Source organism: Channa argus, chromosome 13, assembly GCF_033026475.1.
Source record: "Channa argus isolate prfri chromosome 13, Channa argus male v1.0, whole genome shotgun sequence".
Classification (NCBI taxonomy): Eukaryota; Metazoa; Chordata; class Actinopteri; order Anabantiformes; family Channidae; genus Channa; species Channa argus.
The window spans coordinates 3,437,697-3,451,868 of record NC_090209.1 but is presented as its reverse complement, the minus strand read 5'-3'; the positions used below and the strand labels follow the sequence as shown (position 1 = coordinate 3,451,868).

The window sequence follows — 14,172 nt, the reverse complement described above, 5'->3', positions numbered from 1 at the left end:
AGATATCTAGATGGATATATTCAGATACATATAGTATAATGTATATCTAACTTCTGGATACAAATTTATCTATTTATCTATTAAATACAATTGCAGCATGATGCTCAATGAGTTAGCTAAGTACCTTGCTGCCTAGCAACAATAATGTGGACTTAATTTTTTCTCCTTTAAAGAGAAACTAGAGGCAAACTGCAAACTATTCCCCCACACTCTATATAGAGATATCCTACGTACCTACATGATTACTAGAATGTAATTTAGTGTGGGCTCTGATCAGTCTATTCAGGAAATATGTTGGTTCAAATTAATTTTGCATGTGGCGGATGGACCACAGGGTTCAATCCCCGTTTCCGGCTACAAGTCGAAGTGTCCTTGGGCAAGAAACTCAACCCCAAGTTGCTCCCGGTGGGTCAGGTGAGCACCTTGCATGGCAGCCACCACCATCGGTGTCTGTGTGTGTGAATGGGTGAATGGGAAGCAACATTGTAACATTGTAACATTGTGACTATTTACCATTTACCATGTGTCTGTGAATTTTGTTGCATTTGAGAAGTTATTGTTGTCAGCAAGAACAGCTCTGTTTTTGTAGTGCAAATATACTTGTTCACATTGAGGTCTGTGCTGTGCTGTGACGCACATGTTGTAGTAAGTAGGCTACCCTGAGCACATGTTGAGTAAAGTTTTTAAAGGTCTTTGCGCACATTTTGAAAAATCTGCATAGATTTTCTCCATAAAAAAGAAACATTTAATTGCACATCTATCAATTGGCAACAATAAATGTTGCAAAAAAAAAAAAAAACTGAAAAAATAAAATATATTATCATTTACTAAAATATAAGTACTTAACTAATTACAACTCTAAAATTTTTTTGAATGAAGCCATTGGTTTATGAGACTCAAAATCCATCCAGACTTGTCTGTCCAGCCCTTCCTCTCCTTGCAACACTGCCATATTCTGCCCAGCCCTTCATATTTTAGTTCTTTGAAATAATACCCAAAAAGAATCCTACAAAACTTGCAAATCAAGAAGTAACAATTGAATTTCTGTGATTGGCTGAGGCTCATTCAAAACACTGTGCGCTGCTGCCAAACCTACTCAGAGTCAGAGTCACCGAAGCGTTTAACAGCACCTCTCCATAATAAGGAACAGATTTTTCCAAAACGAAATATATAACACAGTTTTATAGCCCACTTGTAGCTTTGGTGTTTATAGGATATTACCACTTATTATCAAACTGTAGGAGCAAAAAAATTGAGTTCATTATTTCCTATGTACTAAATGTTTTGACACGACCTGCTTGGACCCATTCCTGCAGTGCAACAGTCTGAACGACAGGTGGCGCTGTGAGTTAGCGCGCTAGTGTTCAGAAAGAGGTCAGCGCCGCTTTGATTGGAGGAAGTAGTACATCAACAAAGAAAGATGGCTGAAGTCATAGAGCTCCAGAAGCTAAAGGTTTGTACTGTTATAAATATACTTTTTATAAAATATATCAACTCCGTTTATCATTAAATAGTGTATTTTAAATGTTGTTAGGTGCAATATCATACTATCGCGTTATGGATACGTGAAGTGTTTGATGAGTAAAATGTGGCTAATGGCTAATGGTGCCTTCACGTTGTGTCTACAGCCGCGAAGCTAGCCGAGCTACACACACCGATCGAAGTTAATGTTTGTTTTGGAGTCAATTAAAACGAGCATGTATATTGTAATATTCAACCGATAAATATATATTAGGATCCAGTTTTACATAAGCTATATCAGCCTTTGTACATACTCAACGTTTAATGTAATTATCGTTCATCAAAATATGAATGAGGGATCCCCATGGCAGCATCTAATGATGGAGGTGCAGCACCTCATGCAGGAAGCCGCAGGTTTGAATCCCACTCCACCTTCGAACCGGTCCCGAGCCCGGATAAAATGGGAGGGTTGCGCCAGACAATAATCCGGCGTAAAAACTCATGCCAAAACAACGTGCTGAATTCCTGAAGGGACAAGCCGAAAGCCGTTGAAAGATTGCTGCGTGTTTAATGAACCAACTGTTTCTTTTGCTGTTGTTAGCTTGCTGAACTTAGGCAGGAGTGCGACGCCCGAGGGTTGGAAACAAAGGGAAACAAAGGAGAGCTCATTGCCAGACTGCAAACCTATCTGGAGGAACATGGTGAGAATCATTGACTCATTTTACACATGGCTCAAACTTCGGGACTCAGGAGACTGTCCTCAAATTCCAATTAGCTGTATTTTGTTTAAATTCCGTTATGTTAAAAGAAACACACTGATGTGACCATTGACCACTAGCCATATTCTTATCTTTCTTTATGAAATTTCTTTATCCATATTTAAAATAACAGAGGAGGATGTCGATGTCGATGACGTTCTTGCAGAAGACACCGAGGTAATGTGATGGTTGATTTATCTCCATATTTTCTCCCCGGCCGTCTCTTAAATTTTAGTAAACAGTTTTTTTGAAGTAGTAATGAATGTCTCTGTTTTAGGAGTTCACTAAAGTTGAGAGTGAGAGTGTTGACAACGAAAAAGACAGCAAGGAGCCTGAACCTACTGAGTGCGAAAAGTACGTTTTGGATTTAGACTTAATGAGAGCAAACAACTGAATGCATCATTTTATTTTGTGAGCTTCAGAGTGTCTTTTGTTTAATGTGGATAAATATCATGTAAATGGCTTTAAATTTGGGTGACTGTTGGTCACCGTGTTTGATTTAGAAGCATGTCATTGTGCTTCTTAACGTGTTTTTCTTTCAGACCTAGTGAAAAGAAAGTGGTGAAGATGGCTCCCCTGTCATCAGCCACTGAAGTATGTATGATATATGCTAATATACTAATATTGTATTTAAAAGCCTCAATGTGCATATTTTAATACTAATATTTTCACTTGTGGAAATAATATCCATCCACACTGCCTTACCAACTGAGCTACAACCGGTTTGACATTGCTACTGAATTGTCTTTGGCCAGTGTCTGCAGTCACGCCGGCCGATAATTAAAGAAATTCTAGAGACATATTTGCAGCCTGCTACCACTTCACTCGCATATGTGACTAAAAGAATGAACACTGAACACGCTGATGTGCACAATTATTTGAGGGCATCAGTGTCAGTAACTCAGCGGGGTGCATTTCACTGGCGCTTGAAGAGAGCAGTGGGTTGGATTAGCAGCCTTAAACGTATAGTAATGTTGATGCTTCAGTATTTCTGTCTTCGCTCTGTAACTGAGGGTGGAGCTCAGCTCCTCCACGTGCACAGAGGAAGGACTGTATGATCATTGTGGAACATACTTTGTCCAGCTTCCTTCATACAGATGTGGTAAAATAAATAGAATAAACTTAACACAGTAATCTTATCAAATATTATTGGGGCTGCTTTGCAAATATGTTTTTAAAAATATAAATACATTCTAATCTGGTTCTAAATAGTTTAGTTTGCTCAATGCTAAAAAAAATTCTATTATTATAAATAAATAACATTTAATATAACATGCATAATATTTTCAATATTCATGAAATGCTACATTAGGTTGAGCATATTTGCCTTTCATTTCTTAATATATAGTAGTAATAGTTAAGGAGATATTAGTAGTTATTAAGCAGAGAAAAGTATAACGACATTACTAATCTTCCGTCAGCCTCAACACCCATTCTCTGTATGTGCACTTTCTGTCAGCAACTGTATAAATTCAGCTTTTACCTTGTGTTTCCCAGAGATTACAGAAGAGAGCTGAACGCTTTAACTTGTCAGCATCAGCTGAAAGCAAGAAGGCTGTACGTGCAGCAAGGTAAGGCTTCAGAACAACACTTTTCTGAAGATCTTTCAAGTTCCTGGCCCCCCAAGCATAGCAGCATCTGTACCTCTTCAAAATTTAAGCCTTTACTAATTTCACATACAGTGGGATTTTACCTGTTTCAAATTTAGTGCAACTTTAGACTGGAAGGAGCAGAAGCTGCTTCTGCATGTCTGACGCTTCCTTTACTCTTGAATAACACCCATAGGTCTGTAAACTTTCACTTGGGACAGTAACTCACTCCTAAATTGAGAAAGTAGTTCACTGTTTCCCAGCAGTATTATCATATCTAACAAAAATGATTGAAGTGTCAAGTTGGCTGGATTTATTTTCAAAGTAAATATTAGAGCACTCTGCCATGTTGACTTTACTGTGCTTCTTTTCTTCAGGTTTGGCTTACCTGAAGATACTTCAAGTCCTTCTCCAGGTATGTACTTTGTCTTTGCTTTGCTAAACTGACTCACTGTTGGCCTGGTGCTACAGTCTCGTCTTGCAGCACTATAACATTATTAAATACTACTTCAACATGTAATATTTACCATGGTTTTTCATTGTCTTTATGCATAAAGGTCTCACTTGTATCTTACCCCTCTATTTCACGTGTCTCCCACACAGGTCTTGTTGCAAACAGTAAAGCTGCTGTAAGTGTAGAAAAAAGGTTTATCCATTGTATATTTGACCAACACATTTCATTGTTCCTTCATTTAATGTGACCATGTTCCTTTATATGTTTTTGTTCCTCCCAAAGGTGAACGTCGATCAGCTGAAGAAGAGAGCAGAAAGATTTGGAATGAGTGTTTCATCCATTTCACAAAAGGTGACTAGAGAGATTGTGTGGAAGTTGCAAACAGAGATTTGTGATACTGTCACTTTTTGTGTTGTTGTTGTTTGTTTGTTTGTTTTGATAATTGTTTTGCCTTTGCTGTCAAAAATAAAACTGATGTTTTGTTCCAGATTGAGGAAGATGAAAAGCTGAAAAAGAGAAAGGAGAGGTTTGGGATCTTAACAAGCGGAGGTTCAGTCGGTCCAGACGACGTCGAGGTACCTTTTTTTTTTCACCATTTCAGGGTTGATTTCTTTCTTTTTTTTAAATTTGTGTTTTATTATATTTAATCAGAATTGTGTATTTATGTGAGTGGTTTTTTTTGTTTTCCTACAGGCAAAGAAAATGAAGCGTGCTCAAAGATTCGGAAAAGTGTAAATAATCTTTTAGAGTTTTGGTTTTTGTTTTTGGGTTGTTTTTTGTAAAAGGGTTTTCATGACTGTACAACAGATTCCGAGGACGAGTAATGTCACCGATGGGAATCCTGTATATCAAAAGTATAATTAAATAACTGGAGGAGTTAGATCATTTAAATGCTTTGGAAAACAAATGGATAGCAAATATATAACATCTAGAGAGCTGAACCATGAATGCATGGGCATTAGTATTAGTGCCTGCAAAACACAGATGTTTTTACTTCCTTTAATCCTCAAATAGGACACGGACTGTTTTCTAATGTGCATGTCTTGGCTGCACTTTGCCAAAGCTGCAGTTAAGCCCATTTATTACACCTCAGGTGATCAGTTTCCATAGTGTTAAAAATAAAATGCTGCACAAAAAGCACCTGAAATTTCACAAATAAAACAGATGTGAGCAAGTTTAACTTGGAAATGTATGTATTGTGAAACGCCCGCAGAAGGATTTTATTTAGCTGAGAAGCTTCCTACTAGGACCTTTTTTTTCCCCTTGATCAAAAAGTTGGTTTGAAACAAATGAGCACACGCATTCGACTGTTAACACTGACGAAAGCACAGCTAAGTCCAGCAGATTAGGGCGCAGCAGGACTTGGTACTTGTTCAAAGAGTTTAAGAGAATAATAAGAAACAAATTTTAGCATCTCCTAAAAAGTGCACGAGCTAATACCAGCCCAGCATCAAAATATGTAGAGAGGGTAAACAGAAATTTAGGTAAAGATAAAAACTTAACCGAGGCAGTGAAATTGACCAGCAACTATATCCAGTTTTTTTAAAAAATACATTTCTAATGTTCCATGTAAATGATTTAACTCACTAATTTGTTGTCAATGTGTGTATTGTACTTCTGATTTATTGGATGGCCTACAGATATTGTCTTGTTTTCCTTTTGGAATTGCATTGGTACAATCCTTCAGTTATCTGTCCATTTTATAACATTTTGTGATTTAAAATAAATCGTTTCAAGTTTTTTGGTATCTTCTCCTTCATAATTGTTGCTTTTTTTGCTTTCTATTTAGATTTAATGTATTTTATCCACTGCAAGTTTGGCACAGAGATTAATCATGTTGATTTTTAAAGAAAACATTTTATTAGTAGTTAGCAGTTGTTTGAAAGTTATAGTCAAACTATATGCCCATAGTACTTACTATTGTGTTAAAAACGTGGCCAATAAATCATGCTGAGAAAGATATTTTTTATCGTACTATAAAAGTTTTAACTACAAACGATGGAGCGGTAAGAAGGAAATGGGGTTTGCAATGCTTGGGAACAACAGATGGTGTCCCGGACGTGTAACTGTAAGGGAGCGTCCCTGTAGCCCGGACATTGGAACTGCGCGAGCTGTGAGGCTGAGTAGAGACTTCACATTTACCATTGTTGTTGCTTCAAAATCAACATCTGAATGCTTTCGTGGTCACCACAGGAGATTTTAACTACACGTCACTTTCTTCTATTCTTCAAACTTCTTAGCAGTTTGTCACTTGCTCTACAAGACAAGGTAAAACATGGGATTTATTGTATGAAAGCGTAAAAGAACCACACACCTCTACTGCTCCCCCCCTGCAGATAAGATCAAACCTGGTGCTTCTCACCCCCCACCTACAGAGACATTGTTCAGCAGCAGACTGACCATCATAAGAACTATCACGAAGTGATCTCCGGACACTACTGAGGCTACAAGGGTGCTTTGCAGCCACAGATCAGAAGATACTCTGTGACCCCCACGGAGACAAGACTGACTCCATAAGAGACTGTGAGAGTACATAAACTTCTGTGATGACAACACCATCCCAACCAGGACAATGACGTGCTTCCATAACAATAAACCCTGGATCACCAGTCAGCTGAAGGAGCTGCTCAAGAGGAAGAAGACCGGGACAGAGACCTGCTGAATTTTGTGCAGAAGGAGCTTAAAGTGAGACTCGGAGAACAAAGACTAGCAAAACAGATTAATGGACGTGTGGTTGGGTATGAAAAAAATCTTGAGTTTTAAGGAGAAGGAGAATCAAGCTGAGGAAGACCTGGATAGAGCCAATGAGCTTAATCAGTGGTTTAACAGGTTCAGTTTTGGACCCCCAGCTGGCATCTCCCCCCTTTGCCCTCCAGAAACACAAGCCTGTTTTGGACATGAACTCTAGAGAATGCCAGGAGGATCAGGTCCTGGCATTGTCAAGAGTTTCCCTTTCAGATATGTAACCAACATTGGGAGATGGTCTGTGCGAGATGCATTCTCACTCACTGACTTTGCACTAGAGAGCTGGCTGGGTAAAATCTGAATAATGTCAGTGCCAACAGACTTGAGCATTTGCGTTCACACATACACCCCCTCTGGATAAAATTTCAATAATGTCTGAATTCCAGTGCATATCAGGAAGGGGCTACAGACAATACCTCGACTCTCCACCCACGGACTCCACGACTTTTTTAACTACAGACAGACACCACAGAAAACAATAGTACTCCCCCATCACCTCCCTCCCTTTCCACCAACATGAGTATTTTCAGCAGCCAGGTGAAGTGGCAGCTGCAGAAGCTGAATCAGAACAAGGCTGCTGAGCTTAGTGAGCTTCTACAGCACATCTTTAACCTGAGCCTGAGTCAGCCGAAGGTTGGAGTTCATGATGCCATAGTCTCCCTGCTGCAGCAGGCTCTCTCTCACTGTGCAGATCATGTTCTTGGATTTCTTAAGTGCCTTTAATTACAATCCAGCATGTCCTGCTGAGAGAGAAGCAGCAAAAAAAAAAGGCAGGTTGGCTGTTTGTGGTCAGTAACATAGGAGCACCTCAGGACAGTCCTCTTACCCTTCCTCTTCACCCTGTACACCTTTGATTTCCAGTACAACTTAGACATCTGTCACCTGCAGAAGTCTGTCTATCTATCTGTCTGTCTGTCTATCTATCTATCTAACCTAAGCATCTTATGTCACATTGTTTTCACATTATAAGTTTGTGATAGTTCTACTAATTGTGCAATAGTATGAGATATTTGTCCTATTTTTACTTAAGGACTACAAAATTTAAGGACTACAGAGACAAGGAATGTGCGTATGACTCCTACAAAACATTTCGGAAATTACGTATTACATGTGGGTTGTGATTAAAAACATTTCAGAGTGGTTGTTTTTAGGACCCCTGCTGGTCATCCACAGAACTACAACGTTGGTCTTCCTGTTGTGACGTATGTTCCTGTGACGCGCAGAAATTTTAAACTCTCGTCCTTCTCAGTGATGGCGGCTTCGTTTCGTTCGCTCCCTGCAAACTGTAACAACAAATGGTACTACACCCGGCAGCAGATCGACAACAGCCCATCTCGGAGAGCTGGACTTGATCCCGACAAGGAACTCTCCTATAGGCAACAAGCGGCGAACCTGCTGCAGGACATGGGACAACGGCTCAATGTGTATCTTTTGTCGGGGGGGACTTGCGTCTCACCTAGCTAACGTTAGCTTGTTAGCTAGCGATGTTTAGCTTCTCTTGATGCTGTTTTAGCCGAGAGCGCGGCCTTTGTTATTGTGCTTCATTTAAAGGCTTTTGCATTGTTTTTATGTTACCAATTTCTGTCACGTAGTAATTTGTTGTCGTGTTTATGATGGCTACGGTTACCAGAGAACGGCGTAGTAGGCTAAACCGGGCCACGAAGGCCTGTGTGGTCGGCAGGCCTTTAGGACATTAGCATTAGCTTCGTCTACTGTTGTAAATCTTAAGGAAAATTAGATGTAGAGTAACTTCAGATCAGCGTGTTACCTTTAGAGAAACTGTGCTTTAGTGCATTCCTTAGTAACAGTTTTCAACGTGTTATATGTAAACACTTCTTTGTGTTATCGTACAATTACCGATTTCAAACCGATGTGTTACGTTAGCTGGGGCTGGCTTGTTGAGCTTGATGTAACGTTAATGTTCAGTTTAGCAAAATACAAGCTCTCTAGTATTGTTGGTTCCCATGCAGACCAATCACTCCATTTAAAATCATGATATTCCTTAAGTGTAGTTAATTTGATGTTTGATTGTTTTTTTACTGCCAATATCCTTAACTGCCATGTATCAGATCCCAACTAACAATCAATACAGCCATTGTGTACATGCATCGATTCTATATGGTTCAGTCGTTCACCAGATTTCACAGAAATGTAAGTATTGGTACTCACCCTCACTGGAAGTCGGCGATACAACTGTCGGGAATTAAGTCGATAAACTCATGAACTCCTTTTGGTTTTCCTCTAATTAGGTCATTGCTCCTGCCACTCTCTTCCTTGCTGCAAAGGTTGAGGAGCAGCCCCGAAAGCTGGAACATGTTATCAAGGTGGCCCATGCATGCCTAAATCCTCAGGAGCCTTCCCCAGATGTACGCAGTGATGTAAGTAAAAATGATCGGCCTTTGTCGCCTTCTGTGTTTCCCTGATACTTGACATTATTTGATATGTAATATTTAAAAAATATTGATATATTTTTGTACATTTGACTTAATTGATTTAATTGGGATGTTTAACAAGGACCTTTTTTTGTAACAGCACTTTGACATTAGTTTTGACTGGGCCAAATTTAAGCCACAAGTGTTTTGACCATGTGGCTCTGATATTGACTTGGGTCAAGAGATCAAAAGTGAAAATGCATCTCAGTGTCTGTGTAGGCTCTCAGTCATGCAAGAAATATGTCTACTACTTCTAAATCAAGAGCAACTGTACTTGGTATGTTGCCTTAATTATTACTCTATTTATTTTTGAAAGTCGTTAAGCACTATGATAGGGGTCATATGTCAGCAACTTGACCTTTTATTTTAGATAGAAAAGCCTTTCTGGTGTATAACATCTTCCAAGCCACATCCCATGTCCAGTTGCTCTTGTTTGGCAAATGGATGGAGGCCGCTTAGTGAGTAACGTGCCTGTTTCTCAACCTCAGGCCTACCTGCAACAAGCCCAAGACCTGGTCATTCTTGAGAGCATAATACTCCAGACCTTGGGTAAGTTTGGAAGGAAAGACTGGGCACTTAAATGTCCCCCCAGAAACACATATGGTGATTAAAAATAGTATTAATGTTTTTTACTTTTATACACGGACCCCATATGCAGTTAGCACTGGAAAATTACATTTATGCATCATATTAGCAACACTTAATCTACTACATTTCACATTTCCCCTTTTTTTATGTTGTCTTCATGTTTTTTAGCCATTTGCTTAAGGTCTATTTGGTGAATTGCTGCACTGTAATGTTAATATTTTTGAGGTTCACTGCTTAATCATTTTTTATGTTTTCAAGGTTCGACTTGAGTGGATTGAAGATCAAGATAGATTAAAAACAATAAATGATCATTTCACTTCTGAACTTGTGCACTGTGATAAGAATCAAATAATAAGTTTGAATTGTTTACTGACATTAATATAGTGATACTTTTACAGTTTGCCGTATTTAACTGTTGATGTTTATAATCCAGGAAGTTATCAGAAGACCCCATACAAAGTGGTAATCAACATGGGCATATATAATAATTTGTCTTTGCATTGTATTTATTAACTATGTCTTCTCTTTTGTTCTCCTTCTTTTACAGCTTTTGAAATCACCATTGACCATCCACATACTCATGTTGTCAAGTGCACTCAGCTTGTCAGAGGTGAGTATTGACTCCAACATTTAGTGAAATTGTCCTTGGATAGTTGAACATTGTAACTGTCCACATAAAATAGTTATTGGGCGGGTTTTAAGTGTTTTTCTACGCTCTGTTGTTGTTCCAGCGAGTAAGGATTTGGCCCAAACATCATACTTTATGGCCACCAACAGGTATAGTCACAGTTGACCTCAAGACATATGCCATTATGTTTTTGCAAGTGAAATGATCAGTGAAATAGTGAAACACTGTTTTCTTTTTTCTTATTTGGGGGGGTATAAGCCAAAACAAACTCAATGTATTGAATGCCTGCACTTTCTATTTTTTTCTCTCTTGCATTTTCCTGTATGTATCCTGCCACACAGTCTGCACTTGACCACATTCTGCCTGCAGTACAGCCCCCCCGTCGTGGCCTGTGTGTGCATCCATCTTGCTTGCAAATGGTCCAACTGGGAGATCCCTGTGTCTACAGACAGCAAGCATTGGTGGGAGTATGTTGATCCCACAGTCACGCTCGAGCTGCTGGATGGTATGTGTCGTAAATTCAAATTATTCTAAGTACAAGCAGAAAAATTATGTTTGAAAATGACCCACACGTCACACATCCATTTGACAAGTAGGATTAATAGCATTCAATTGTGACTTTTAACTTCTTACAGAGCTCACACACGAGTTCCTTCAGATCCTGGAAAAAACCCCCAGCCGACTTAAAAGGATTCGCAATTGGAAGGTACAAATATCTTTCCCGCTCCTATATGATAAAGCACTACCAGGTAATTTTGTATTGTGTGGAGATTTTTGTTGACAGACTTGTTTGTTTCTTTTCCAGGCTGGAGGTCAAACACCTAAAGTCAAGCCAAAAGTCCAGGAGGAGGGTGATCAGAGGGATACCATGATGAGCATGATCTCTATGGCCTCATCAGAGAGCACTGTGGCTGGGCTAATGAGCCTGTCTGCTCCACCCACTGCCTCTTCTTCCTCATCCATAGGCGATAAGGAGAGGGGTGCTTCTGGCAGCGCTCAGACTTGGAGTGGGAAAAGTCAGGTTGGATCTGAGCAGCAGCAGCAGCAGCAGCAGTCCAACAACGAGGTCCATGCTCCTGCTAAGGTATCGCTGAGTGAATACCGTGCCAAAAATGCAGATGTCCTGGCAGCCCAGAAGCGGAAGCTGGAGAACATGGAGGCCAGTGTGAAAAGAGACTATGCGAATGCAGCCCAGGCTCTCATTGGTCAGCAGCAGAGGAAAGAGAAACAGCAGCATCACCACCAGCAGTCCAGCTCCTCCTCCTCTGACGTATCCAACCCTTCACCCATTATTCTGAAAATCCCCCTGGAGAAGGAAAGGCACGACAGGAGCTCTCTGAAAATGCGTTTTCCCGTGGCAGGGGGAGGAGGCAGTGGGCACAGCACCAGTGCCCGTGGTCTGGATCAGGACATTAAAGTTAGAATAAGAGTGCCAGAGAAGCAAAGGGGGAGTTCAGGAGAGGAGGGCAAGAGCAGGGACAAGCACAGGGAGCGGTCTAACCACCACCACCACCAACACCACCACCATTACCACCATTCCTCTTCTAGCGGTGCCTCACTGTCCTCTTCTCATAAACATTCATCTAGTTCTAGTTCAAGTGGTGCATTAGGAAGCAGCAAAAAACTCCCCAGCGATTCTTCTAGAACAACCTCTTCATCTTCTGCAGTCTCACGTAAGAGGACACACTCTCAAGATCCTACAGTAGGCTCTCACTCTGCCTCAAAAGTCAGCAAGTCCTCTAGGAATCCCTACCAGCTACCGTCCCTGTCTGCTGGGCAAACTCTGGGGCCCAGCCCTGAGATTCTCCCAGCGTTGGGCCTTCCACACCACCAAGGGAGCTATTCTCACTCCAAAAGTGACAAGATGGACACTAATGGGCACGGTGCCTCAGGCCAGTCCAATGAGTACCAGGATACTTTTGAAATGCTAAACTCTCTTCTGAGTGCACAGGGGGTCCAGCCGTCCCAGCCGTCCATGTTTGACTACAGATCCCAGTATGCGGACTACCGATACAGTGGCGGCTCAAGGGGAAACAATCCCAGACCCCCACCCTTGCCTTCAGATCCGCCTCCACCACTGCCACCCCTACCCAAATGAGTTCCCGGTCAGGAGATATTAAGTACTTTGTACCTGACGTCACCATTGTCTATCTTGTTACGTAAAGTATTGTATAGCTTCTAAAAACATACCCACCAATTTTAATGAGCTTCAGTGTGACAGCAGAGAAATGTACTGTTAAGAAAAATGTCTTTTTTCTTTTTACAGTTCATTATTATGGCAATAATGAAAGACAAAATGTGAGGAAAACGTATAAAGGATTTTTTTTCTTTTTAACTCAAATGAAATGTGATGATGGGACCTGATTACTGTTGCCTAGAAAGTTGTTACCTTAAAATTATGAGGAAACAAAAAGATTTCCATCACGTACCTTTTAGGTCTTCTTACCAATTGTGTTTTTATAATGTTTTATTGTATGTTATTTATTAAGTGAATGTTTCGGGGGAAAACGTCCTCTTTTCTATCTTTTTTAAGGTTTCCCTTTTATGTTCTTATACGGCAAAGGGATATTTCTTTAAGACTGTCCAGGCTAGTTTGAGAGTGCATGTCTCCAAAGCCATTTTTTCTTTCGATGTTTTTCTTTAAGAACGTGTTTTTTTTGTTTTGTTTTTTTTTTTAAAAACAGCCATAACCTTAAAAAAAAAAAATAGATGATTGCCCCCACCCCTGGTGTTTGATTTTATTGCATTATTTGCTAAACCTGTACAAAAAATTATACAATGTTTAAAACAGAACTATTTTTTACATTTTGTTATGGAAAATTGCTAAAAAAAAAAAAAAGGATGTAAATTAATGAAACTTGTACTTTGGTTTTAGAGTGTTGCAGTCATTGTTTTAAATGGTTGTAAAATATTCATATTCAGTTCTAATGGTTACACTAATAGTCAAAGTTTATACCAAGGATATATAAGAGTTTAGACATCTACCCAGTATGGTCACAATGAAGGAGAACAAAAAAAATCCCTCTAGGAAAATAAATGAGCTGTCATTCTGTAATGTATTTGTGACTTTTCCATTATATTCCCACAAAAGGAGTATTATAGAATGATCACAGTTGCATGCAGCAGCCTGTATGGATAGACATCATCTTCTGTGGTGGTGGTGTGAGACAAGTCACGCTGAAAACATGCCAGGCTGGGGCTTACTTTATGTTGAGTATATTGAACACAATATACAACATAGTATTCATAATGATTAAGACTGATCATAGGTCATCTGTCTTTGTTTTTTTTTTGTTTTTTTCACTTACACATTTCCTTTTGGAAAGCGTTTTAAAGTGTATACCAGACAGTTCATGCTGGCCTGACTTATTCATGTAAAGGAGTTTAACTCCCATGCCATTTATAAACCATCCACAAGCCATGATTTGTCAAAAATGTTTGTGTGTGTGTGTGTGTTATTTAGTTGGGTCTGATCCAACACAGCAGGCAGGTTATTGGTATATACCTCCACTACAGG

At 39.8% G+C, this 14,172-nt stretch overlaps 2 protein-coding genes across 4 annotated transcripts; both read left to right on the top strand.

The window, feature by feature from the left end:
- Positions 1 to 1,302: 1,302 nt before the first annotated feature.
- sarnp (SAP domain containing ribonucleoprotein) lies at positions 1,303 to 6,009 on the top strand. Its single transcript, XM_067528248.1, has 11 exons — positions 1,303 to 1,453; positions 2,063 to 2,162; positions 2,353 to 2,396; positions 2,497 to 2,573; positions 2,762 to 2,813; positions 3,717 to 3,790; positions 4,186 to 4,223; positions 4,412 to 4,437; positions 4,545 to 4,613; positions 4,751 to 4,837; positions 4,956 to 6,009. Exons 1-11 carry the CDS (start codon positions 1,421 to 1,423, stop codon positions 4,995 to 4,997), a joined length of 642 nt encoding a protein of 213 aa, XP_067384349.1. The 5' UTR covers positions 1,303 to 1,420; the 3' UTR covers positions 4,998 to 6,009.
- A 2,220-nt stretch (positions 6,010 to 8,229) lies between these two features.
- ccnt1 (cyclin T1) lies at positions 8,230 to 14,092 on the top strand. 3 transcript variants are annotated; one of them, XM_067527621.1, is made up of 9 exons: positions 8,230 to 8,431; positions 9,077 to 9,158; positions 9,257 to 9,385; positions 9,928 to 9,988; positions 10,575 to 10,637; positions 10,759 to 10,804; positions 10,997 to 11,160; positions 11,291 to 11,361; positions 11,461 to 14,092. In XM_067527621.1, exons 1-9 carry the CDS (start codon positions 8,259 to 8,261, stop codon positions 12,751 to 12,753), a joined length of 2,082 nt encoding a protein of 693 aa, XP_067383722.1. In that variant the 5' UTR covers positions 8,230 to 8,258; the 3' UTR covers positions 12,754 to 14,092. The 3 variants fall into 3 exon arrangements, with proteins under 3 accessions (XP_067383722.1, XP_067383721.1, XP_067383723.1); XM_067527620.1 differs by having other exon boundaries at positions 10,750 to 10,804; XM_067527622.1 differs by lacking the exons at positions 8,230 to 8,431; positions 9,077 to 9,158; positions 9,928 to 9,988 and having other exon boundaries at positions 10,759 to 11,160.
- Positions 14,093 to 14,172: the final 80 nt, after the last annotated feature.